Source organism: Delphinus delphis, chromosome 4, assembly GCF_949987515.2.
Source record: "Delphinus delphis chromosome 4, mDelDel1.2, whole genome shotgun sequence".
NCBI lineage: Eukaryota > Metazoa > Chordata > Mammalia > Artiodactyla > Delphinidae > Delphinus > Delphinus delphis.
In genome coordinates, this window is record NC_082686.1 from 1,701,376 (window position 1) to 1,727,734 (window position 26,359).

At 56.7% G+C, this 26,359-nt stretch overlaps 1 protein-coding gene across 1 annotated transcript in view; it reads left to right on the forward strand.

Moving 5' to 3' along the window:
• The window catches only part of TSPEAR (thrombospondin type laminin G domain and EAR repeats), a 59,509-nt gene extending 35,669 nt beyond the window's left edge, over nucleotides 1–23,840 (forward strand). Inside the window, exons 4-12 of the mRNA XM_060010230.1 lie at nucleotides 1,322–1,412; nucleotides 2,584–2,740; nucleotides 3,986–4,117; nucleotides 4,787–5,013; nucleotides 6,339–6,525; nucleotides 7,460–7,689; nucleotides 18,113–18,300; nucleotides 20,699–20,800; nucleotides 23,687–23,840. Of these exons, the coding sequence (XP_059866213.1) occupies nucleotides 1,322–1,412; nucleotides 2,584–2,740; nucleotides 3,986–4,117; nucleotides 4,787–5,013; nucleotides 6,339–6,525; nucleotides 7,460–7,689; nucleotides 18,113–18,300; nucleotides 20,699–20,800; nucleotides 23,687–23,840 (1,468 nt within the window). The remainder of the gene's footprint in view (nucleotides 1–1,321; nucleotides 1,413–2,583; nucleotides 2,741–3,985; nucleotides 4,118–4,786; nucleotides 5,014–6,338; nucleotides 6,526–7,459; nucleotides 7,690–18,112; nucleotides 18,301–20,698; nucleotides 20,801–23,686) is intronic.
• The last annotated feature ends 2,519 nt before the right edge of the window (nucleotides 23,841–26,359 follow it).

Here is a 26,359-nt window from a genome sequence, read left to right on the forward strand (position 1 = left end):
CATGGCCTGGCTCCCGGGTAAGCTGGGCGGGGACGACCCCCACCGGCCCTCAGCGTCCCTCCTCGCTGGCTGGGGCTCGCCACCCTTTCTTTCTTAATCACAAATGGTCCCTTTACACTAAATCTATCCTTATGACAAATATTCCTTTCAAAGGTAGACTCTCACTCTGCTTTGTCATTATGAAACTTGTTGGAATAAAAGATTCTCCTTAACACGCACACGCTGTTTAAACATGCCTCTATCACAACTCCGCCCACCATGCCCCGAATACCCTGGGGCCTTTATAGGGAGACGGCGGCTCAGGTGGGAGAGCCGGCGGTGGGGCAGTTCTGTGACGGGGGCCATGTGCAGGAGGACAAGGCTGGCGGTGCGGGTGCTGGAGCTCATTGCGGCGCCGCGGAGGGCTCACACCCGGACCCAGGAAGCCTGGGAGCTGTGCTCGGAGCGCAGGCGTTCTGGGACCTTGCCACGGCCAGCGGCAGCCAGACGGCAGACCCTGGACGGAGCAGGTGCTTTGACTAGAGGACGTGGCATCATGGTCCGGGAGGTGCTGGACAGTGGAGAGGAAGCACACACCTGGCTCTTCCCCCAGAGGCTCCAGCCACGCAGTCCCCTCCAGGAGGTCCCACGTCTTCCCCATCCCGAGTTGGGCCTCCACTTGCATCTCAAGACCCAACTCCAGCCACATCTTCCCACACATCCCGGCTCACCGAGGTGAACCCCGTCTGGCCCCGACATCATCTGTCTCACGGCCCTGGGCTCAGAGGATGGGGGCGGGCTGGGGACCCCGTGCCGGGAGGAGCCACTGGAGACGCCCGTGACATGGAGAGGGGCCACTGAACACCTCCGCAGCACACGGTTTTGTAGGAGATCCTTGTCCTGGGGCAAAGAGCTTCCCCCCAAATTCACATCCGCTAGAACCGGAGAATGGGACCTCGTTTGGAAACAGCATCTCTGCAGGCATAACCGAGCTAAGCTGAGCAGTAGGTTGGCCCTGACACAGTGACCTTACAAGGAGGCGTGGAGGAGAAGAGAAGAAGCCACAATCCCGGAAACTCCAGGAGCTCCCAGCAACCGGAAGAGGCGGCAGGACCTTCCCCTGGAGTCTTCAGAGGGGGCACACCCAGATCTCAGACCTCTGGCCTCCAGCACTGCGAGAGAACACACTTCTGTGGTTTGAGGCGCCCAGCCTGTGGTTCTCGTCATGGCTGACCCCGGACACTGATACAGCCTCAGGCGGGGCTGCCCCCATCCTTTTCTACGTAAATAGGCCACGACCCTGCTCTCCCATGGCCCTAAAACCATCCTCCAATGTTTTCAGAATGGCTGATGTGCCCTTCCCGGCCACCCTATCGGTGCAAGGAGCCCGGTTCTTCGTCGGCAGCCGGAGGAGGACCAAAGGCCAGTTCACGGTAACTACGGAGGAGCTGCCTGCCTGGACCTCCCAACACCAGTGCTCCTGGGGGGCTGTCACCACTGGTCTGGCACCCCAGTTTGACACTGTTGTACGTGCAGTTGGGAATGGGGAGCATAAAGGTTCCGTGGAGTCCCATGCATGCCGGGCACACTCCCACCACAGGGCCTTTGCACCTGCTGTGCCCTCCTCCTGGAACATTTGTCCCACTCCTGCCATGGCACACTCCCTGTGACTTTGGGGCCCTGCCCTGTGCCCTCATACCATGGAGGCCTTCCCTTGCACTCTGAGGAGACGACACCCACACCCAGCTCTCTCACCCCCTTCCCCAGATTGTCTTTGTAGCCCTGACCACCTTCAGACCAGCTGTGTGTTTGCTCATTGCCTGCCTTTCCCTTAGAGTGCAGGGGAGGGGGGGGGACCTTGCTCCATGAGGGTTAGGGCTTTTGTTTCTTGCCGTGTCCTGTGTAAAGAACCACGCTCTGAATATTTACCGATGGCATGCTTGGATGGATGGGTGGATGGATGGACTAATGGACAGATAGATGAATGGTGGATGGACAGATGGATGGACAGATAGGTGGGCAGATAGATGAACAGATGTATAGATGGATGGATGAATGAATGGGTATTTGGGTGGGTGGATGGATGGATGGATGGATGGACAAAGGGATGGATGGATGGACAGAGATGGACAAATGGATGGGTGGATGGATGGACTAATGGACAGATAGATGAATGGTGGATGGACAGATGGATGGACAGATGGGTGGGCAGATAGATGAACAGATGTATAGATGGATGGATGAATGAATGGGTATTTGGGTGGGTGGATGGATGGATGGATGGATGGACAAAGGGATGGATGGATGGATGGACAGACAGACGAGCGGATGGACATACAGGTGGATGAGCATTGTACCCGTCACTGTAGGGCGTCCACAGGAGAGGTCCCTTCCGTGGTGTGATCACCTTCGAATGGTGCACAGCTCTCCACCACTGCTCCCAATGCCCCCTGTACCCAACGGGCTGACTCCTCTCTCCTGGCTTCAGAGCTTAGACCCGCACCCGCATTTCCACCCCTCCCTCGGGGGCTGGGGGGGCTGAGCCCAGTGGGCGGGGCCCGCTCCAGCAGTGCAGGTCTCAGCGCGCTGTCCCTCTCTCCACAGGGCCTGGTGAGGCAGCTGGTCCTGCTGCCCGGCTCAGACGCCACCCTGAGGCTCTGTCCCTGCAGGAATCCTGAGCTCGCCCTGCTGTCCATCCCCCCTATCCTGCGGGGACTCGCGGGGAAGCCGGACGATAGTGAGGTGCTGAAGTACCCCTATGGTTAGTAGGCCGCAGCCACCCGCTCCCCACGCCGACGGTAGACCCTGGGAGCCTTGGCACTGCCAACCTCCCCGGGCACAAGACAGGAGGGCGCTTGGCACATGCATGAAGGGAACGCCGGGCCTGACGCAGACGGCCCCGCAGGGAAGGCAGATGGTGCCGCCAGACCCGCCTCCCTCCCAAGGGCGCCCCCCATGGCTGTTTAACCCCCGCCTGGACCGTGCCCTCGATTAACTGCTCGTCCCGCCTGGGACCTGGGGCTGAGCCTACAGTCTTGCGTCCCTGCTTTGCCCCCAGAGCAGCGTTGGGGCCCTTTCCCCCCTTCCTCTCCAACAGACATCAAGCGTCAGCACCCCACCCCCGCGGGGGCCCCGGCCTTCGCGAGGTTCATGGCCGTTTTCTGGGATCCCCCAGCCTAGAGTGTCCCCAGCCTTGCCGTCTCTAGTTTGTGTCTGCGCCTCCCCGGTGTAAAGTTGGTGTTGACGGTTTATTTAAGCCACATCCCCTGCCATGGAGGGTCCGAAACCCCTCCTCCCTACTAGGGAGGCGGGGAGACAGCCCGACCCTCTCGAGCCTCACGAGTCAGGGGAGCCCCCTGAGCAAGCTGGCCCTTAGGCCCGATCCTGGACCCGTGTCCCCAGATTCCCAGAGGCACACGGCCTCTGGGCTGTTTGCCGGGCCTCGGGCAGGAGTCTGGCCCCAGGCCTCTGCCGGGCAGTTCAAGAGGTCGAGGATGCGCTCAGTGCCACAGACTGGCCGCCGGGGCCACAGCGCGGACGTTGCTGTAAAGGGGCCAAGTGGCACCATCGGGGTGAGGGCTGGACCTGGGATGAAGCCGTGAGCCCCGGGGTCAGGGGTCAGGGGCCTCAGAACTACGCAGAATGGAAGCTGGGTGGACGCGTACCAGCGAGTCTCAGGTGGAAGCGGAGAGCCGTGCGGCGTGATGGCCCAGGGCTCTCAGCAGAGCTGAGGCCACGGGGAGCCGTGCGGCGTGATGGCTCAGGGCTCTCAGCAGAGCTGAGGCCACGGGGAAGAACTAGGTGGGCGGGAGGCCGTCCTGCGTGCGGATGCCCCAGGCAGGCCACGGGCTCTCGGGTCTCCCTCCCTCCCCGAGACCCTGAGTGGTTCCTGGCTGCTCAGGGGGTGGAGCTGAAGGCGAAAGCAGGGGTCACCTGACACTCCCGCCTCTGCCCTCCTCCGGGTAGCACGTGCCCACTGGACACCCATCTTCCTGCCTCCCCACAGAAACCGACATGAAGGTGACGCTGGGATCCCGGCCGCCGTGTACCAAAGCGGAGGACGCCCAGTTCTGGTTTGACGCCGGCCGCAAGGGGCTATACCTGTGCGTGGGCAGCGAGTGGGTCTCCGTGTTAGCAGGTGAGGTGGGTGGGGCTCTGGGGACCTCGGGGTCTTCTCAGAGCCAGCGATACTTAGGGACAGGGACGACTCCCCCACGGAGCAGTGAGCCCGCGTGCCTCACCTGGAAATGTGTGCCCTCCTGGGCCCTACGGGTAGGCTGGCCGGCTCTCAGCTCTCGAACCTCCCCGAGGGGGCCAGCCCCGCTCCAGGAGCCCCACCTGCTCTCCTACCCTCGCCGCCCACTCGGGTCAACATTGGACGCGATGGTGCCGGGAGCCCGGGAGTGGTTCTGTTGGCGGGGAGGTGAGGAAAGGTTCCGTGATGCTCCCCAAGGGGGTCCTCGGGAAATGGGAACTGGCTCCGGGGGAAAGTCCCCGAGCCGTGGCCTCTACTCTCTAGTTCCCATCAGGGCACAGCCTTTCGTGGAAGCCGCGAGCCGTGGGAAACATCTAGTAGGGACCTGACGTGTCAGTTCCACCCGACTAGTATCCCTGGGGGCTCTGCAGACCCTAAAACCTGTGCGGGGATGAGAGGCTCCTTTGCCGGGCCTCCTGGTGAGGGCGGCACGGCGCTCAAGGCCACAGTGCTCCGGGTCATGGCCCCGGTCCCTGGAGTTGCACCCCTGGACGTCCGCCCAGGCTTCTGTCCTGGGAAGCATTAACTGGGTCTCTGGGTCTCTATCACAAGCCAAAGAAAGGCTGGAGTACGTGGAGGATCATCAGAGCCTGTTCACGAACTCGGAGACACTGGGTATCGAGGTCTTCGTCATCCCCGGGGCCGGGCTCTTCGTGGCCACTGCCAACCGGAAAACCACGTCCGCCATCTACAAATGGGCCGACGGGAAGTTCTCCTCGTACCAGGACATTCCCACGCACCAAGCGCAGTCCTGGAGACATTTCACCATTGGAAAAAAGGCAAGTCTGCATTCGGAGTCTTTCTCGATCCTTTTTACCTTGGGAAACGCCACAGAGCCCCAAGGTTGGGGCTTCTTACGTAGATTTTATGGGGAAAGGAACCTCTACTGGTTTCGAAGCCTCGTGCAGGTTCTAAATGCCTTTTAAAGTCAGGCGCGGCTGCGTCTCTGAGTCCAGAATGTGACTGAGAAAGTCTGTTTGGCTTCCGCAAAATAGAGATCAGCCCATGTCTGAGATGCTCCCCAGCTCCGTGCAGACCCACCACTGCCTCCTTAAACCTTGGAGATAATCTGACCTAAACCAGTCAGCAGGGCGGACGTCACGTCAGAATGAAAATAGGCCTCCCTTCCCAGCCTTCCTTTACTCGCTCCATACACACTGGGGACACGTGATGTCCTAATGGAGGGACAGGTGAGGATGGTGAGCTTGGCCCGGAGGCCTTGGGTGGGAAAGCCTCGCGGGCAGCCTCCCCTTCCTTCCACCAGGGCTGCGTTGAGCAGTGGCCCACGGGTCGTGGCTAAGAGGGTCATCCCCTTGTGAGAGTTTTCTCTTTACCTCCCCGAGCCCGCCCCCAAGTCACTTGCTCACTAACACGTGTGCCAGGTGCAGCCCTGCCCTCACCTGGGCAGGTGTCCCCCCCCACGGGGGACAAAACTGAGCGAAACAGAGAGACCTCTGTTCCCCGTCGCTGCCGACCCTCAGGGTCCTGCGCTCCCAGCCAGCCTGGTGAAGGAGTGACTAGCCCTCTGGTTTTATGGTTGATGACATTTTAAAGGTTTATATTTTTTCATTATAAAAAACAACTTGATATCAAAGAAAAATTGGGAACTTTAGAAAACTAAGAAAAAGGTCTGCCCCGTCCCCTAAGCAGCGGCGGAGTGTACCTGGGGCTGCTTCAGCCGCCGTGAGCGTGCCCCGTCCCCGGGCTTCCGGCTCCTGCCTCAGTCACACGACCCACCATCTGGCCTCCAGCTCACGTCACACGTGGGGCGTTGCCATGTTGTCCTCGACTGCGTGACAAACACGTGCTTCCTGAGACAGCAGGGCGTCAAGAGTTTTCCTCTTCACCCGGTGCTGAAGAGCATTTCCGTGCGTGAAGCTTTTCCTGGGTTTGGGAGACAGGAACGGAGCTCGTGGGCTGCTCAGTGCGGACGCGGCTGCGGGTCTTAACGTGATGAAGATCCGGAGAGTCAGTCGTGGGCTCTTGGGCCCGCCCCAGGCCGTCAGTCCCGGCTCAGCCCCTGTCCCGAGGCCGGTGTTCAGAAGCCTCGAGTGCCGGACCCCTCGCACAGATCACGAGAACGCTGTCCCGGTCCTCTCCCCAGATCTTCCTGGCTGTGGCTAATTTTGAACCGAATGAAAAGGGTCAGGAGTTCTCTGTCATTTACAAATGGAGCCAGAGAAGGCGGAGGTTCACACCGTACCAGAGGGTCCTCACCCACGGTGCCCGAGACTGGGAGGCCTTCGAGGTGTCCGGGGAGCACTTCCTGGCCGTGGCCAACCACCGGGAAGGTAGGGGCTATGGCCTGGACTCCAGGGCCAGGGCAGGGTCACCTGCAGGGTTCAGTGTATCTCATTAAAAATGTGTAATAAACCACACGTGGCCCGTGTCCTCGGGCTTGGCAATCTGACAGTGGCGTCTGAGGGAGGACACACCTGAGCACCCCTCATCTGTCCAGGTAAGGGCGTCCCTGCCCTTATCCATTCTGGGCACAGACTCTGTGGGATGCAGTGGGTGCAGTGGGGGACAGTCCTGGGAGGGCCTGGGAAACCTGGCTCTGGGCCAGGTGACTGCCCTGCATGGCCACAGTGACCCCTTCCCTGCCTTGTAGCTCTTGGGGGACAGGGCCCCGGGGGGCAGTCGGCCCTGCAGGGCACCTCTGGCCTTGGCAGGCTCTGCGGCTCAGCGATCACCTGAGTCTACACCTGCCGGGGAACTCTGGCGGCGGGCGGGGGGCCAGGGAGGAGACCCCACCACCGCTCATGGGCAGAGAGGACCCCAGGAGCCCGCCACCCAATACCCCCCATGGGAGTGAGTGTCCTGGGAGAGGCTGGCCCAGCCCTGGGGGTGGGTGAGGAGCTCCAGGGAGCACGTTCCGGGCAGGCCTGACCGGCGGCGGGGAGCGCGAAGGGGATGGTGGACAGCATGAGGGGTGAGGCTGGGGAGGGCGGGGGTCCCGCCTCCAGCGTGCTGCAAGGCCTCAGGGGCTCTGGAGCCATCCGAAGCCGGGGCCCCCGAGGGCTCTCATCGGGGCACAGAGGCAGGAAGGTCACGTGAAGGGCGTTGCCACTGCTGGGGGCCTGGGGAGGGTGCAGGAGAGCAGGGCCTGGCTGGACTGGACGGGCTGCAGGGCCTGGGGCAGGGTCCGGGCGGGCAGGGTCTTGCCAAGGCCGCCGCGAGGCCACGGCGGCCCGTCTCCCTCCCTCCATGGCGCTCGGCTTCCAGGCAGCGACCACAACATCTACAGTGTCATCTACAAGTGGAGCCCAGGGGCCCGGCTCTTCGAGGCCAACCAGACCGTCGCCACGTCGGGCGCCTGCGACTGGGAGTTCTTCACGGTGGGGCCCTACGCCTTCCTGGCCGTGGCCAATGCCTTCAACGGCACGTCCACGCAGCTGCAGTCCCACTTGTACGTGCGGCTGGGCGGCAGCTTCCAGCTCTTCCAGTCCTTCCTGGTAAGGACCTTGCGCTCCCCGCCGGCCCCGCACCTCTGCCTGGCGCCTGGGCGACGCAGGACCCGGGCCGCATGAGCCAGGACCAGGGCCCCAGCCCGGGCCTCTGCGCCCAGGTGCCTCCCCAGAATAAGGCTCAGGCTGAGCCCCTGGGACCCCGAATATAGCCTGGGAGCCCTAAATGAGGCGGGAGGGCTGCCCTGGCACGGAGTTTCCGGCAGCCCGGCTGTTCAGCCGGGTCCCCTGGCCCCTGGGGGCCCTCACGGTCTGACCCACCTTTATGTGGGCGCCAGGCTCTTGCCCTGGAGCAGCAGGCAGCTGGCCTCTGACCTGGTCAGCTGTGGTGGCAGCACTGTCCACCTTCCCTGCAGACCTTGAGTGTCCCTCAGCTGGTCCCAGCTGTCGTGGGCTGCCTGGAGGGACCTGTGACTGAGGCAGCGAGAAGCCTTTATTACGTGGCGTGGCCCCAGATGCCCGGCTGAACCACGCATGGGCCGCTGGGCCCCGGGCTAGCGGGCGGCGTCGGCATCCCCGCTTCACGCCCACCGTGGTCTAGGGTGACGATGTGGGGCCCCAACCCTCCTCCCACCTTCCCTCGCCCTCCTCCCTCCAAGCCGCCCAGCTTGTCCCTCTCAGTGTCAGACCCCAGGCCGAGCCCCCACGGGTGATTCTAAAATCGAGAGCCACTGTCGGCATTTGCATCGTCCTGGCCGCGTCCCAATGTCGTTCGCGCAGAGCCGAGGGTGTGGCTGTGATCACTCCCTTCTCAGTGGCTTCAGTGGTGGGATGACCTTCGTGCCACCCCAGGGGACAGTCCCTGAATGCAGTTCAGACTCTCCTTTCATGCCACAAGCCCACCACACGTGGCTCACTTCATACGTGGACCCCATGTGCTGCACATAATGTTTTTCGACAAGCTCCTAATTGCTTTTTCTGAAGTCCCTCCCTCCCTCTCCTTTCCTTTCTGGGGAAGAAAACCCCCGTCTCTGCACATGGTAATGTCCCCCGGCTTCTTGCTGGCCATCCCCATCCCCGAGAGCCGCTGTGAACACCGCGTCTTCAGTGCCTCGTGTTGGTGCTCCCATCGCGTCTGCAAGGCCTCTGGCCGGTGTGCACCCGTGAAGACCCCTCCCTCTTTTCCCATAACCCCCCTCCTGGGCCCTCCTGCCTGTGCTGTCCGGGCTGACTGTCTCTAGAACTGACAATGGTCCCCTTTCTGGAACTTTCCTTTACCGCCATCTTTGGCTGGAGCCACCGTGTCCAAATCTGATGTCCAGTGTTCTGGTTGACCTCAAGGACACCCCGCCTTCCAGGTGCTCCCCGACACTCCCCAGCGTCCCTGCAGCTCAGCCAGGTTATGTGACCAGGACCAGCCAATGGGTGTTGAGCAGAGTGAGGCCACGTCCATCCTGGGCTGAGGGTGAGAGCTCACCCCTCGCCCTCCACAGCCACGTGGGCCACGTGCCCCGACAGCACAGCCACAGGCTGGGGGAGCCGTGACCTCGCCGGCTTCATCCCAGTGAGGGCGACCTTCTGTGGCGGGCAGTGTGGACACTCATGGTGGCTGCATCCTTTACCCTGCCTCACGTACCGCGTGCAGGATTTTAAGGGGGAAGTTTCCTTGGAAACACTGAGGGCAGCCCCCTGCCTCCCCAGGTGCCTTTCCTATGACCTTCTCTGCCCTCAGTGCCCACAGGCTTCTTCGCAGTGGTTTCCTGTGCTTCCTGTCTGATTGGTCTCAGTGCCCTTTCAACCTGAAGGCGTGCATCCCCAGGCCTGGGAGATTTTCTTAGTTTTTCTTGATCGTCTCACGCTCCCCTCTCTCTAGAACGGTTAGCCAGCTTTTGGATCTCCTGGATTGAATCTATCTTGTCTTTTTCTACAACCTAGAAGCTTTCCTTACCTTTATTCTCTAATCCTTGTTGATGAGCATCTTCTTGTAATGCTAGGAATCGTGTTTTTAATATCCAAGAACTCTTCCCTTTAACGGCATTCTGTATTTACTCTATAAATGCGGTATCTTCTTGAATACTTCTGAAGATAATTATAATTTTATTTTTTTAAGAGTTTGTGTAATTTCTTTTCTTTTTAAGTTTATTTATTTTATTTATATTTATTTTTGGCTGCCTTGGGTTTTCGTTGCTGTGTGCAGGCTTTCTCTAGTTGTGGCGAGCAGGGGCTACTCTTCATTGCGGTGCACGGACTTCTTATCGTGGTGGCTTCTCTTGTTGTGGAGCACGGGCTCTAGGCACGGGGGCTTCAGTAGCTGTGGCTCGCGGGCTGTAGAGCGCAGGCTCAGTAGCTGTGGCTCGCAGGCTCTAGAGCACAGGCTCAGTAGTTGTGGCTCATGGCTTAGTTGCTCCACAGCATGTGGGATCTTCCTGGACCAGGGCTCGAACCCGTGTCCCCTGCATTGGCAGGTGGATTCTTAACCACTGCACCACCAAGGAAGTCTGATAATTATAATTTTAAAATATTCTATTCTGTTCCTAGAACCAGCTCAGTTTCTTCCAGTATGAGTGTATGTATATGTTGTAGCCTGACTCTCATGTTCTAGGTCTTTTATAAAACATCTGGAGGACCCTTAGTTTTCTGTTTATGTTTAACGTTGAGCCTGGCAGTGGGTGGCGTTGTCACTGGCCGCTGTGCCCCGGGGAGCTGGGGACCTGGCTGAGGCCCTTGATGAAGACCTTCCTAAACTGGCCTCTTGCTCAGATGTAGGTGAGGCTGGATCACAGTGTTGGCAGCTACAGGATGATTATCTCCCCAAACAGCTGCAGGAACCCTCCTCATATCACACGCTTGGTGTGACAGCCCTGCTAGGGACCTGTGTGGTTGACCAGAAGGCCGCTTGCCGGGCCTCTGTGCCAGGCTGCAGGACTGTGCTCTCTGGACACCACAGGAGTCGCTCCCCTGTTCCACCGGCTTGTCTGCTAGATATTTGGAAACAGTCACCGCAGATCTCTCAGAATAGTCTTCAGTTCCTGCCGTTGTCCCCCGTGCGGTATGTTCCAAATCCCAAGGAGATTCTGGTCAATCTCCTTGAACGCCCCCCAGTGTGCCGGCTCCAGGTATGTGAGACCCTGAAACTCTGCATTTCAGGCTGCATCTGGATTCAGCTCCAGTCTGCACCCAGCCCTGCCGTAGGCCTCAGACACAGAAGGGAGGCCGGGGCCAAGGGGCAGCGACGGTGCCTGCTGAGCCAGGGCGGGGGCCATCCGGCTTACAGGACCTAAAGGAGAACCAGCTGAGGGGTGTGACGTCAGCTGGAAGAATCACCCACAAGGGCGGGCGAGAGCAGGACCACAGTGGCTGTGAGAGAGCGTGTCTCTGGCCAGCGGGCAGAGTGACTGTGGGGGCTGCGAGGGGGCACTGCTGCCACCCGAGCCCGCAAACAACTGCGGAGCCCTGCCTGAAGGCTGCCTTCTCTTATGACCCGTGTTTCTTCACACTCGAGTCCTCAGAACCCACGACGTCCCACTTTCATGTTGTGCCAGCACTTTTCATACTGTGTTTTAATGCTCTCAGGTCCTGGCGATGTCTTCGTGTTTCCACTTGATTTGGAGCTTTGCACCATCTCTCACGGCCATGGGCTTTGAAGCAGGAGAGGCCGGTGCTTTGAAAGCATGTGTGGGTGGAGAGGTGCCCACACCGCAGGGAAACCTTTGTGGAGGGACGGCCGGGCAAGGGCGCACGCCGGTGTTTGCGAAGCTGTGCACACGGATGGTGCTGGGAGGGGCGCTGGGCGGGGTCCCAGGGCTGCGGGGTGAGTTCAGCTCACCGGGAGGGCCCGGGCCATGCCCACGCCAGGTCTGTGGCTCAGGTGTACGTGGGAGGCTGGCTGCCCACCCTGGACGAATTCCTCAGCCCCACCCTCCAGACCTCCCCACCTCTCCCACCAGGAATCCTGGAACCTTCCTCAGGTGGCAGAGACCACAGCTCCAACCACTTGGGATCGCCATCTTGGACCAAAGGAGGTCCGAGCGGGGTGTGTGCAGGAAGGATGGGCTCTGTCCACAGAAATCCAGCCTCCAGCCCCTGGGGTTTCTGCTCCCTGAGCTGTCTGGCTGTGGGGCCTGTGGTCACAGTCATCACGTGTAGTCCCAGAACGGAGGGGCCGGGGGAGGGGGGAGGGGAATGGTGGACCAAGATGGCGGGCTTTATCGCCTGGGAGGCGGGGCTGATGGAGGTGCCGCTGGCAGAAAAGAGAACCGAGAGCAGTGGGAGACTGGGGGGGGGGGCGGCGCAGCTGAGGGCTGACAGGGGCCCCAGTGGAGAGGGCCAGTGACCCCAGGAAGCCGTGCGTCGGGGCAGGTGGAGGGGACGGGCAGAGGCGCTGCCCAGAGCTATCAGTGGGTGTCTGGGGATGAGGGTGGAGCTGTGGGCTTGTCAGAAACGTAGTCTCCACCGGGAATGTAGACGTCCAGAAGCGAAGGAAAAGGAGGCGCGTCTGTAAGGAGGGTGGTGTGAGAGCGCCCTCAGTAGTCAGCGCCGGGAGGGGCCGGGCTCAGGTGCTGGCAAGGGCCCTGGCGCTTCCTCCTGTGCCTCGGGTCTGCTCTGTGAGGCAGGAGCGGGCAGTGGACCAGGCGGCCTGGGGAGGAGCAAGGTTTGGAGGGGCTGCTGGGCCAGGGGAGAGCTGGGAGGGGCACCCCCTGAAGCCTCCTAGGATGGGACCCTCACCCACCTTAGCCAGCTGCCCACAGTGGGAATGGCAGCGTCCCCCCAGGGCCCTTTGGGGGGCTGCCTGCCTTCCCCAGGCAGCGCGCCCCGCCCCTCCCTCCCCAGGCACTCCCAGACCTCGGGTCTTTGCTCCATCAGAGCCGGAACCTGAGGGCCTCCTCCCCAGCAAGGGATCCGCTGGTTACCGGGAGCCCACCCACCCTCAAGGGAGGCCGTCAGGGGTTCCAGGTGCTCCCGGCTGCCAAGTCCTGGAAGCACCATCGTCCCTCGAGGTGTTCCAGAGCCTGCCAGGCCCGCAGCCAGGGGACTCCAGGGCAGAGCTCCGGGGGAATTCCGCTCAGGAGGGCGGGAAGGGCCCACCAGCCCAGCAGGTGCCTGGCCTCCTTGATCCGGCGCCAGGCAGGGTTCTTCTCTCCCTGATGAGTCCCTAATGTGCTTAGAGTCCAGGAGCGGCCTGACAGCGGGGCCTCAGGCCCGCTCATGCCCTGCCCAGGCTGGAGCAGCCCTGGGTGGGGACGGTCCCCCATTCGCTTCCGAGCGGGGGCAGCGCAGCCTCTGGCTGAGGGCGCAGGTGCTGGTCCCACCCTGCGAGGAGAGCTCATCGCTAGCCGGTGACTGTGAGCCGGGGGCCCCATGCTGGCCTGTGCCAGCCTCTGGCGGATAAAATACCGGACACCCAGTTCAATGTGAATTCCAGATAAACAACGAATCATTGTTTAGTAAAAGCGTGTCCATACACATACACTGAAGAACCATTGCTTATCTGAAATTCAAATTGAACGAGGCGCCGCGTACTTGCTGTATCTGGCGCCTGACGCAGCTGCGCGGACAGCAGAGGTAGGGTGAGAACACACCTCCCCTCCCCGCCCCGCCCGCGCTAAGCCACGCCCACCTGGATGCTCCTCCCCACCTCCCTGCCGCTGGCCACGCCCCCGTCCTTCCTCCTGGGTTCCTGGCCCTTCTCCCCGTTTCCCAGGCCCTGACAGCCCCTTCACCGACCCCCATCTGCACGCCTCTCCCCCTCCGCGCTGGGGCTCAAGGCAAGTGAGCGGAGGGTGGAGTGAGTCGGAGCTGGAAGGCAGCCCTGGCAATCTGTGGGATACCCCCTCTTCAGACCAGCCCTGGCCCCTTGTCCTGTGTGGGTGTGTACACGTGCGTGCTTGCAAGCGTCTGCATGTATATACACAATGCATGTGTGTGCATCAGGTATAAGGGCATACAGGTGTATACAGGTGGGTGTGTACATAAAAGCTTGTGTGCCTGCAGGTGTGTGCACGTGTATACACTTGTATGCATGCAGGATTGTGTGTAAAGTCGTGTCCATGCAGGTGTGTGCACGTGTATACACAGGTGTGTGCATGCAGGGGTCTTGTGTGTCTGCACACGTGCACGTGTGTGCAGGTGTGTGTGCGGGTGTGGGCGTTTCCCACTGACGTGGTCTCATCAGCACCGGGGTGGGAGGAGCTGGCGATCTCACCCACCGGCCTCTCTGGTGGTTTCTGCGACCTGCCAGAGCTGGCGCGCGTGTCACTGCACACTCGTGCGGGTCTTTAACGTCGGTCGACTATGAAGCGGCCACAGAGCAGATGAGGCTGGCGGCCCCGCGGGCCCGAGTGTCCCCACCAGCTCGGAAGTTTCCGGGTGACCCCAGGGGACATAGTGCCACCTCCGGAGCAGCGGTGAGGAGAGGACGCCAATGCACAAAGGCCTCAGCCCAGCTCCTGGCCCGGAAGGGGTTGGCAACGCCAGGTGTCCTGGCCCCTGTCCTTGTCCTCGTGTGTCACTTTTAGCTTGAGCTCCCTTGTTTCGGCTCCTCAGGACGGGCCCAGGCCTGTTTCAAGGGCAGCGGCTCTGCCCGGGATCGGGGCTCCGCGAACCGGGCGGCGACGCCCTCTGCTGGGCGTGGAGAAAACACCAAGCCGGGCGACCTGGCCGGGTACCGGACCCGCCGGGGCCAGAGGGCGCGCTGCGCGGCGCGGACCCATCTACAAGCGGGGAAGGGACCTCCGAGGAGGGGCAGTCATCAGACCCGCCCTGCCCGGTCCGGGTAAAGAAAAACGGAGCCGCTTCCCACGTGGGGTGGGGATGCGAGTGTTCCTCCAGCATCGCTGGGCGTCGGGTGACTGGCTCTGCCCCAGCCACGACCACCTGCGTCTGGGGACGCACGGTGTCCCCAGGAAGCAGCCCGGTCCCGAGCCTGTACGCTGCGTGGCTTCCAGGCTCGGTTCCTTGTCTGTCCAACCTGAGCTGTTCCCAGCTTTTCACTGTCATGAATGAATCTACTACAGGCATCTCATCAAGGCTTTCCGTGGGCAAATTGTTTTTATTTCTCTTGAGTGGAATTCTGGGCCATAAGGTAGGCGGATGTTTAACTTTGCAGACATTGCCGAGCAGTTTTCCGAAACGATTCTACCATTTCACACACTCCCCCGCACAGCATGAGCTCCAGCCGCCCCGCGCTCTTGCCAACACCGGGTTTTGTCTGTATTTGCAGTTTTACTTGTTGGGTGTGAAGCGGCACCGCAGTGTGGGTTTTAAGTCGAAATCCCCTGGTGACTAGATGGCGGGTTTCCATCCACCTGCTGGCTTGCTAGAGCCCCCTTGCGAAATGCCTATTCAAGTCTTTTACCCATATTTTATTTTATTTTCTGCCTTTCATTATTGATAGGTAGGAGTTCCTTCCATATTCTGGATACAAGCCCTCTGTCACATACATAGTCTTCTATCTATCTCCTCTTTTTCGTATTGATTCAATGTGTTGTGCAATTGTGTGCTCCAGTAATTACGGTATATGTATTCAACTTACTACGGTCTATTTTTTATTAACCATGAGTCCCTGTTAATATGTACAATTCAAATAAAAAATTTTTTATTTTATATCGGAGTATAGCTGATTAACAATGTTGTGTTAGTTTCAGGTGTACAATCTATTTTGAATTAATATTATACCTTACATATAATGTAATAACCTTACAACAACATGATTTCATTTACCCCCACCCGTCTGTCCGGCTACTGTGAGCATGTATAGACTCACACGTCTACTTAGGTTATAAGCTCCACAATTTATCATTTCTGCTGTCGGTTGTCTTTACACCCACATGCTCACCATTCCCAACGCCCTCTGCATCCCTTCCACAGACACGACTCTCCTTGTGTAATCACCCTTCAGCTTCACAGCTTCCTTCGGTACTTCTCGTAGAGCAGGTCTGCTGGCAACTCATTCGACCACTTTTATCTGAAAATGACTTTATTCTACCTTGAAGGATATTTTCACTGGTTATAGAATTCTGGGTTCACGTTTTTTCGTTCGTTTACATTAAAGATGGTTTTCTGTTGACGTCAAGCTTCCACAGTTTCTGATGAGACGTCGGGTACCATTGGTACCACTGTTTCCCTATATCGAATGTGTCGTCTTCCTCTGGTGGCTTTTGCAATCTTCTCCATCTATTCTCGGATATTTAAATATGATGTGTCAAGGTGTGGGGTTTTCTTTGTCTTTATTCTGGTTGGGATCTCTGATCTTCTTGGATCTGTGGTTTGGTGTTTTTAATCAAATTTGGAAAAATATTAGCCATCATTTATTTAAATGTTTCTTCTGCCTCATTCTCTTTTCTTTTCCTTCTGTGACGCAATTACACGCACGTTAGACTGCATTATATTATTCCTCAGTCATAGAGCCTCTGTTCACCTTTATTATAAATTTTTTTTTACATATTTATTTATTTATTTATGGCTGCATTGGGTCTCCGTTGCTGCACACAGGCTTTCTCTAGTTGCGGCGAGTGGGGGCTGCTCTTCCTTGTGGTGCACGGGCTTCTCGTTGTGCTGGCTTCTCATGTTGTGGCTCGTGGGCTCTAGAGCACAGGCTCAGTAGTTGTGGCGCACAGGCTTAGCTGCTCTGCAGCATGTGGGATCTTTCCGCACCAGGGCTCGCACCCGTGTCCCCTGCATTGGTAGACGGTTTCTTAACGACTGCGCCACCAGGGAAATCCCTATTGTAAACGTTTTTCCCCCTTTCTGTGCTTCAATTCAGGCAATGTCTATCAGTCTCTCTTCTAGTTCACTGATTCTTTCTTCTGGATGGTCCTGATAGCTCTTGATCCCATGCAATAGATTTGTGAACACAGATATTTTCCTTTTCAGGTAGGATTTCTATTTGGCTCCTTTTAGAGTTTTCCTAGCTTTCCAAATCTCCCCATCTCATTGGTCATCACACACATATTTCCCCATAGATTCTGATCATAGCTACTGTAAAGTTTGCATCTGTTAACTCCAATATTTGCACTGTGTCCACCTATTTCTACTTGCTGTTGCTTCTCTTGATTATGGGTCCCATTCGCCTGCCTGTTTCCCCAGGTGCTTAACTCTCTGGTCAGTTCCTTCAGCCTCTCAGTTGTTGTTTGTCTCTGGGTCCCTGGGATCTTGTCCCCTGTGTGTACACCTCAGGAGCTGGACAGGACTTGAAAGAAGTTACTAAGGAGACATTGGGGCTCCCCCTTCTGGGGTTCCCTCCTTCCTAGGGTAGTCCCCTTCCATTTCTAGAGACTCTGCAAGCCCCAAACTCTCACCTTGGACTCCCGTGTCCAACCAGCCTGCTGCCGCCATTCGAGTGCCGTGCCCACGCGCCCCAGGATGGGGAGTGCCCTCAGAGAAAACGTCAGATAAACGTGCATCCGGGGGTCGCGTCCCCTCCACTCTCCACCTGCCTCGGCCCTTGTCCAGCGCCTTCAAACAACTGTGTGCTTTTTAAGCATTGCATCCAGAGTTCGCGATTATTACCAGCAGGAGGCTCAGTCTAGTGCAAGTGTCTCCACCAGGATGAGAAGCCGGAAGCCAAGAGGCAAAACATTTAAAGACAATTTCGTGCCAAGTGTCCCATCGGCGCTTCTGCAGCCCTCGCCAGCCCATGGGAACAGAGTCAACCCCTTTCTGCTGACGTGGGATCTCAGACCCCAGCGGCCTCCTCAGGCTGTGGTTCGGGGTCCCCAGGAGCTTTGGCCGCTGTTCCACCAGCCACAGGCCCCTCACTGCTGCGGGAGCTGCCACATCTCCCCTGCCTCCACTTAAGCCCCTGCCGCTTGCTGTCTTCAGGGGTGGTCACTCCTTTTGTTTCTGCCCCACCCTCTCTCTTCAGGGCTCAGACCAGGGCCTGGATCTAGACCCCTCTGGTCCTCCCCTTCCCCATGCACCCTCACCGCAGCACCCCCAAGATGCTGGCCGTAACTTCCTGCTGGGTCCCACCCGCAAATCAGCTCATGCAGCTCGAGGTCTGGGACCAAGGCTTGGCAGCCGGCTATTCACGTAAAGGTCCAGCCCTGTTGCCCCACGTACACCTCACCCTCGAGGGTGATAAGTGATTTCAGAGGGACAGCACAGGAACCCAGAGATGGGGTGGTCCCTAGAGCCAAAGGAGAGCCTCAGGCTAGGGACAGCGTGTAGTGAGAAACTCCTTTGGAGTTCAGAGCCTGACTGGGGGGAGCAGGGAGGGCTCCCTGGCAGAGATGTTGTAGCAGCTGGACCTCCTGGATGGGCACACTGGGGCATGGGGGAGTGGGCGGCACAGGCGGTAAGAAGCACTCCATGCAGATGGTCCCCTGACTCACGTGCAGTGAGGCTGGGAAGAGCCGTGCTGGCGGGAAGGCCCCGACCCGGCGCCTGGAGCACGCAGGGGCTGGAGCGCGTGGGTGGCCATTCCGAGGGTCTCCATTCACGCGTGCTCTTGGCCCCCTTCTCACCGTTCCAGACGTTTGGCGCTGCAGACTGGGAGGTTTTCCACATCGGGGAGAGGGTGTTTCTTGCCGTCGCGAATAGTCACCGCTACGACGTGGAAATGCAAGTGCAAAACGACTCCTACGTCATCGACTCCGTCATCTACGAGCTGAACGTCACCGCGCAGACGTTCGTCAGGTTCCAGGAGATCCGCACCTGCAGGTACCGGGGTGCGGTGGGGGGCAGGGATCCAGGGGGACCCGCTTCCCGCCCGGTAGCCCACAGACGGCAGCGCGCGCCTGTGCCTCCCGGAAGCCACGGGTGCCCCACCCGCTTCCTGGAGGCGTGACGTGGTCTCGCTCCCCACTCCCTGCAGACCTTTCTCCAGGGCCAGCTGAGTGATAGTGGCTCCTGTTGTAACCTGGACTCTGCTTTCAAACGATGTGGCTTGTGTGTGTGTTTTTAAACGAAATTCCCAGGTGTGTGCAGCCATCACCACAGTGACTTTAGAATATTTTCATCGCCTCAAAAAGAAACCCCGCCCTTCAGCTACCTTTGCCCCTCCCCCCACCTCCCCAGCCTCCGGCACCCACCAGTCTGCTTTCCGTCCCTCTGGGTTTTCCCATTCTGGACGCTGCCTGTGAATGGAATACATAGGTTGTGGTCTGTTGTGTGTGGCTTCTCTCACTCGGCATGTGTTCAAGGCTCACCTACGCTGTACGTCAGTGCTTCACCCCTTTTAATGACTGAGGAATGTTCCACTGTAGTTATTTACCACACTTTGTTCATCCCTCATCAGTTGATGGACATTTGTCCGTCTCCACCTTTTGACCAAACGGTGTGGTTCTGAAGGGTAAAGATATGCCTCCCGTTACCGTCAGTGGCTTTACTGTCCCGCTGCTCTGGAGGGAGAGCGGGAAGTCACGCCAGACGTTCGCTTCCTCCTGGATTAAAGCAACGCAGCCCCTGATGTGAGCTGTGGGGCAGACAGTGTAAGTCAGCACTTTGCTGTTGGCGTCTTTTCCACGGCCTCGGTTTTAGAACCCAGCTGCGACTGGCAGGATACTGCACGGGGACCACACGGCTGCCCTGCTGCCCTCAGCACGAGGTGCTGCCCCTCACTGAACATGGTCACGGCCACGACTTTTTTTAATGACCGAATCGTGACTGGCCATGCCTGGAAGTGGCCTGAGACAGGCTTCCAAACAATAGAAGAAGGAAGCAGTGAGGAGCCCCAGGGCCCCCACTGGCCTCAGCCCCCCTGCATGTCCCCAGGGACCCCCATGGGCCCTCTCACATCTAGGGTCCTGTAGGAGCTCTAGGCTAGCGCCCTCAGTGCCCCACTGAGAAGGAACCCGGGGGTGAGTATCGACCAAGAGAGAAGGGCCCTCTACTGCCTGAATAAGCCGTAACCCTGAGGCCACTGGAGGCAGACGCACCGGCCTGACCTTTGGCATCCAAGTGACTCCCACTTGCTGCAAGGCTGTGGCCTCAGTTTCCTTATCTGTAAAGTGGACACAGGACAGTAATGCAGTAATCAGAGTGGTGACTGGGGACCATGGCTGATGCCCAGGTTGGCCTCCTTGGATAGACAGGGCTCTGGGATGTCCTTCCTGGAAGCCCTCTGTCAGACCCCTGGGAACTGAGCCATCTCTGAGCACAGACTCACCCTTAGCAAGTTCAGGAGGCATTTGCTGAAGGCAGGATGCAGTGGTCTGTTTGCAGTAAGAACCACAGCTTGCAAATGTGGGGAATGTCTCTGTGTCAGCAGACCCTGCTGGCACCTGAACGGCTGTCAGGGAAGGAGCGGGTGAGTGGGTGAGCTCACGGCCAGTGTCCTCAAGTTCCCACCTCGAGGGGGTGCTGCAGGCCTTCATGGAGTGACCACGAGCTTGAGACTTCCTCTATTTCAACCTCTTCTAAGTGAGCGACCTTTGCACCCATGTTCATAGCATCAGCATTGACACTTGTAACCCAAGTGTCCATCGACAGAGGAATGGATAGAATGGGGTCCGTTCTTACAATGGAATATTGTTCAGCCTCAAAAAGGAAGGACGTTCTGACAACTGTGAAAACACGGATGAACCTTGAGGACATGATGCTCAGTGACGTAAGCCAGTCAGAAAAGGACAAATGCAGTAGAATCCACTGATATGCAGTCCCTGGAGGAGCCAGATTCATAGGGACACACAGCAGGACGGTGGGGGCCGGGGGGCTGGGGGAGGGGATGGGAGGGAGCATTTCACGGGGGCGGAGTTTCAGTTTGGGAAGATGGAACAAGTCTGGAGGTGGATGGTGGTGATGGTCGCACAACAGTATGACTGCGCTTAATGCCACTGAGCTGTGCACTTAAGAATGGGTGACACAGACAGTTTTGTGTATTTTAGTACAATTACATTATTTTATTTAAAAAAGTGAACAATTAATTTGCATTTCCCGGGAATAGACCAACTGGCTGTGTGACTGAGAAAATCGCTCCCCTCTTCTGTGGATTTTGGAAGTGGGACCTACCGCCCTGAATTCTGAGATCAGGGGGAGAACTGGCTGAACTCCAGCCCCCCGAGTTCCATGGCAACATGTCCGAGTCCCGTGTCCTAAGGTCTGCTCATTGCTTTTGCAGTGCTCTGGACTGGGAGTTCTTCTCAGTGGGAGAAGATTATTTCCTGGTGGTTGCAAACTCCTTCGACGGAAATACCTTCTCAGTAAACAGTATTATTTACAGGTAAAGGCCGTGCCCCTCCTCACCACCTCGGTTCACGTGGCGTGTGCTTGCCTTCCCCACTGGTGACCACAGGCTCAGAGCGAGTCACAGGTTAGCGGGCCCTGTGGGTCACCTGGCACCCAGCGCACCGGAGTGCAGGCTGAGTCTGGGTGATGCCCCTGGGTTAGCCAGGTGACCACTAGTCTCGCTGAGGCTCACGACTTTGGATTTGGCCAGAGATGCAGTGTGTGGATACTAATTTGAGAGTTATTCGTATATTATCCTTTAAACGTTTCCATCCAGGCCTACGGTAGACCCCTCTGTTTTTCACGTGTCCTTCAATAAAATTTTACACTTTGTCCTAGAGGCACTGTGGTGTTCGCAATACCTTCACTTCTGGGAGTTTTCCTAGTTGTAAGCACATGTCCATTTCCATCTGCGTATCCTGACAATTAATTGTTGTGTCTGGCCATCCAGCCACGTTATCTCTTTCAGTTCTAATGGTTTCCCGAAGAAATGTCTGTGGGAGCTCTAGAAGTATAAGAACACCTACAAATAAAAGCAACTTTGCCTCTGTATTTCTAATGCTTTTACTGCTTATCTAGTTGTCTCAATTAGCTAGAAATTCCAGGATGATTTTGAATCGTAGGAGCAGTGACCGCCGTTCCGTCTGACTGATGTGATGGGAACGGTCTGGGCGTTACACAGTTTGACGGGATGTGAGCAGTCTCGCCCCGCGGGCATTCTTCAGTGCTTGGCGCGCATCTTCCCGGTCAATCTGTTGACATAATGATTTATGAGAGGTGACCTTGCACTCTGGTCCGAACGTCACTTAACGAGGATGTGCAATTATTTAACATGTCACTGGCTACCAATCATTATGATCGATTTCAGGTTTTTGTATCTATAATAGGAAATGAAATGGCTCTGTGATTTCTTCTGGACACTTGATGTGGAACCTAACTTAATAGGCACACCACCTACACCTGTGGGCTGGGATGGTTTGAACAGTAGGACGAATCTGTTTTCTTTACTATGTGGTTAAATTCAGTTACAAAGCCGGCGGCCTGGTTCCTTTTCAATAGTGTTTGTGGAGCAGCTCGTCCAGTCTCCCCCGTGGCTATTGGTTTAATCAGGTTCTACGTCTCTTCCTGAGACAAGTTTGCTTATCTATACTTTATTAGAAAAATCATCAATTTTCTTTAGACTTTCTAATTAATTGCTGTTTTCAACAAGACAAAGTAATTTTAAAATTTTAAGTAATTTAAAACTTTTTAAAATTTTAAGTAATTTAAAATTTTTAAAAATTTTAAGTAATTAAAAAAATATTAATTTTAAGTGAGTTTTAATTAATTTTTAAATTTTAAGTAATTTTAAATTTTAAGTAATTTAAAATTCTAAAAATTTAAGTAATTTAAAAATTCATGTGGAAGAAAAAATTTTCAAAGATGGCCAAGAAAATGTTGAAAAGGAGAATAGTGAAGGAGGTCCTGACAGCATGCAAATAAAGCAGTATGGTTTTTGCTAAACATAAACAAATATGTAGAAGGAGTAGAATACAGTCCAGAAAAGAGCCGATCTTTCACAATCATCTAGTGTGATAATGCTATATTTCAGCTCAGTGAGAAAAAGACGAATTAATAAAATAATTTCCTGTAATTTTCTGTCCATCTGGAAGAAAACACACCTATACCTCTGCCTCATATTATACACAAAGTAAATTTTATAAGGAGAAAACACTTAAATGTTAAAAATTCAACAACAGAAATATTAGAAGAAAAGCTAAGATGACTTTGTAAAACCTCAAAGTTCTGCAGAGAAGATGTGAGACCTTCCCTAGGCTGGAAAGAGGCCGCCAGGCCGACCACCTACATTTGAACGTTTTCTGTGGAAAGGGCGCCCCATTCAAAATCAAAGGACAAACTGCCCACAACACATACGGCAGAACAGGAACCCCACAAATTAATAAAAGATTTGTTTTGAATTTGGAAAAATGGGCAAAAGAGATAAATAGGGTCTTCAGAACTAAAAATGGACAATGTGAATAAACATTTAGAGATTGTTGTTTCAGAGCGCGAGGATGACGCATATCTCCCATCGGTTTGGACGCTGTTTAAAGACCCACAGTGCTGAGTGTGTGTGTGTGTTCGGTGGGGAGGGCTGGCCCTTCCCCACCAGGACAGGAATCACCCCAACCTTTCCAGAAAGTCATCTGGAAAAACATTTAAATTAAAACTATGACTGCTTTTGATCCAGGCGGCCCACTCTGGGGCCTCCACCCAATGGAAACAGAGCTACCTGTCGATAAATCCCTTTTGAAGGGCAAAACCTAGAAACCGCTGACTGGGGCAGGATGAAGGGCTAGGTACAGCATCCTCATGTGGGAGCGGGGGTCACAGGGCCGTGTGCCGGCAGTGGGGTTCCCGCATCCAAAGATGGGTGCCAGGTGTGTGTCTGAGGGCCGTGCCTCACTGCCAACCCCAGCAGTGAGGAGGGGGCTTCAGCTCGGACCCCACTATTAACCCACCAGGAGGCCCTCCCCATCCCCCGCCCGACGGAGAAATCCGAAGGCAATCTAGGATGGGAGCAGGACCCTGGGTGGATCAGAGCAGCCGCGGGGTCTCGGACAGGGCAGGTCCCCCCTTCCGGGCCTCAGTTTCCTCTTTGCAGGCTGAGAAGGCCCCTCCTGGCCCAGCTCCCCGCGATTGTAACCTGGGGGGATTGTGAGGCTGGGATGCTGGGCCCCTCCTTGCTGTGCCCGGTGGGAGAAGCAGGTGAAGAAGGCCTGGCGAGGATCACGGCAGGGGGGATACAGTGGGAGCCCCAACGCCCAGGCACCTTCTCCTCTCCCTGAGGGCAGCCTGGCGCCGGCGCCCCTGTCCCGAGGCTGACAGTCTCTCCCCACAGGTGGCAGGGGTATGAAGGCTTCGTGGCCGTGCACAGCCTCCCGACCTTCGGCTGCAGGGACTGGGAGACCTTCCGCACGGCTGCCGGCTCCTACCTGGTCTACTCCAGCGCCAAGGAGCCGCTGTCCCGGGTGCTGAAGCTGAGGACAGGGTGATGGGCCCAGGGACCCAGGAATGGGACCCACCTGGCCGCACCCCAGAACCTCACCTGAGAAGAACCTCCGGGGACGGGGACGAGCCTGGGAGAAGCTGTGGCTTCCAGAGCCACCACCTCGCCGCCCCTGGCTCTTGTCTAGCCGAGGATGTTTTCACTTCCACCCCGGTAACCATGGTGGCCGGACTCGTGTGGCTCTGTGGGTGTCCAGGTGGAAGGCCAGCGCTGCCCCTGCACGTCTGGTGTCCTGCAGGGATTTCGCTTTAAAGGAAAAGTTCATACAAAGTTTTACCTCGAAAACAGCGGTGCCCACCACGTGGCCAGATGCTCAGCTCTGCTCGGGGAGCCCAGACACGGGAACCGGCTTGACGCTGTCTGACGTCTTTGTACCAGCTATTTATTGTGTTCTGTCTAGACTGAACTATATTTATGTGCTCTCTACAGAAAGCACTGCTGCGTCTGTGTTTCTGGCGGGGACTCGACCCTCATGGAGAGCAGTCACCGGGCCGTAGCACGCACTCTGCCACCACAGCCCGAGGTGCCCTTGGGTCCCTGGTCACCAGCACGCCTCTCCTAGCAGGAGCTTTTTCCTCCAGCCTCAGTTTACCCGTGAATGCGGGGGGGTAGGGTCAGGTCAGGAATCCCAAGGATGCCTGGCACGCGTCTTATCTCCTCCCGGAGCCACACCCGTGGGAGACCCCGGGTCGACGGGACCCTGTTGCCTCTGCACCCCTGGGGAGTCCTCCAGCCCCAGCCCCCAAGGACACAGTGCTCAAACGGGCAAAGGTGCCCGGGAGTCAGGACAGCTGCGTCTAGTCCCGTGGCCGAGCCTCAGTGCCCTCACGTACCCATGAGGGAGGGGTCAGCTGGGCGCTGTCTGTGCTCCCCAAGCACCCATCCTACGCGGCTTCTCTCTCCCTCGGCTGACCCGGTTGTCCAGCTGGTGCCCAGGGAGGTAGAAGGCAGACGACGACGGACACCAGTGCCGCCAGCGCAGTAGCGACAGAGGGAGCGACCGCCTCCTGTCCCTGCCCGGGGCTTCGTCCTGACCAAGTGATGCCACTGCGTCCCTGCACAGTGTCCGATCTCTGCTCCACTGGGCGGAAACAAAAAACATAAATCCAGATGTGTGTAAGTTATGAATGCAAATCAGAGGGGGAACAACGCAGAAAGCATGGCACTGTTTACATCTTTCCAAGTCAGCTTTCGGGCTTCTGTCCTGTTGATAAACATTCCCAAGGCGCGTGCGGCTCCCGGAAGTTTGCACGCAGGGTGACGTGACCACATTCTTGTCCCTTTGACACCCATGTCATATTTCTTCACAGCCACGTCCTGGGGATTGCTGGGCTGGTCATCCTTTGTTAATCCACAGAGATGCAACGGCGTTTTCTGTGATAAACAACACTTCAAGAACATCTTTGCACAAACTGTGTTTCTTTGCAGTTTCTTCTTCAGGGTCATGGTTTCCTGGAGAAATAGCTTCTGCGGCAGTGTTTGCGTTTCCTTACCTCCGGGGCTCCCCTCCCTGAAACCCGATCCAGGGGGAGGATGACCAGATGTGCGAATCGCACCTCTTCCACCAGCTATGCCCCCCTACTTCCCCATCTGCCAGGTGTGTCAGTGCCGTGTTGCTGGCAAAATTATCTCGTTTATTAAAAGAAATAAACTCTAAGGAAACCATAAAAATCAGACCACAGGATGGAATTCCCTGGCGGTCCAGTGGTTAGAACTCCGTGCTTCTACTGCAGGGTGCACCGGTTCAGTCCCTGGTCAGGGAACTAAGATCCCGCAAGCCACATGGCGTGGCCCACGCCCCCCCCAAAAAAATCAGACTGTGGGAGATAGATGAAGATTTGGAACTAAGATCCCGCAAGCCGCGTGGCGTGGCCCCCCCCCAAAAAAATCAGACTGTGGGAGACAGATGAAGATTTGGACAAATCTTCAAATTGCTATCCTAACATGGTCAACATTTTCCAAGTTCCAATGCAGTTTTTATGCGATGCCAATCAAATCCCAAAGCTGCCCTTTTTAATCAATGAAGCTCCACTGAACATCTCGAAGAATCAATTGGCAAAAATACTTTGAAAACGTGAGGGGAAGCTTGGAGTCCAGTAAACAATTCAACCTGGTCTTAGCATAATATGGAAAAGTTAAAGTTATGGATGTTGGAAATAAAAAGTCTGGAATAGAATTTCTTTTGCTCTTTGGAGAGAAATTTTCTAAAGGTAAATACAATGGAAGTAAACGAAGCCACTGAAAAGGGAAGGTAGAGGTAAAGAGATACAGTTTATATCTTTGTCAAACACATAACGTTGTGTCTTTTAAAAATATAAATAAGTAGAAATGCCACCACAAACTGAGGAAACATCAGGACTGGAGCCACTCGGACGGTCGGTACTTTGAACGTGTGAGGAGGCCTTACAAACCAGCACAAACCCGACGCCCCACACGGACAAGGGCAAACATTGCCAGCGGACAAATCCAAACGGTGCAAAACAGACTAAATTGGTGAGCTACGCC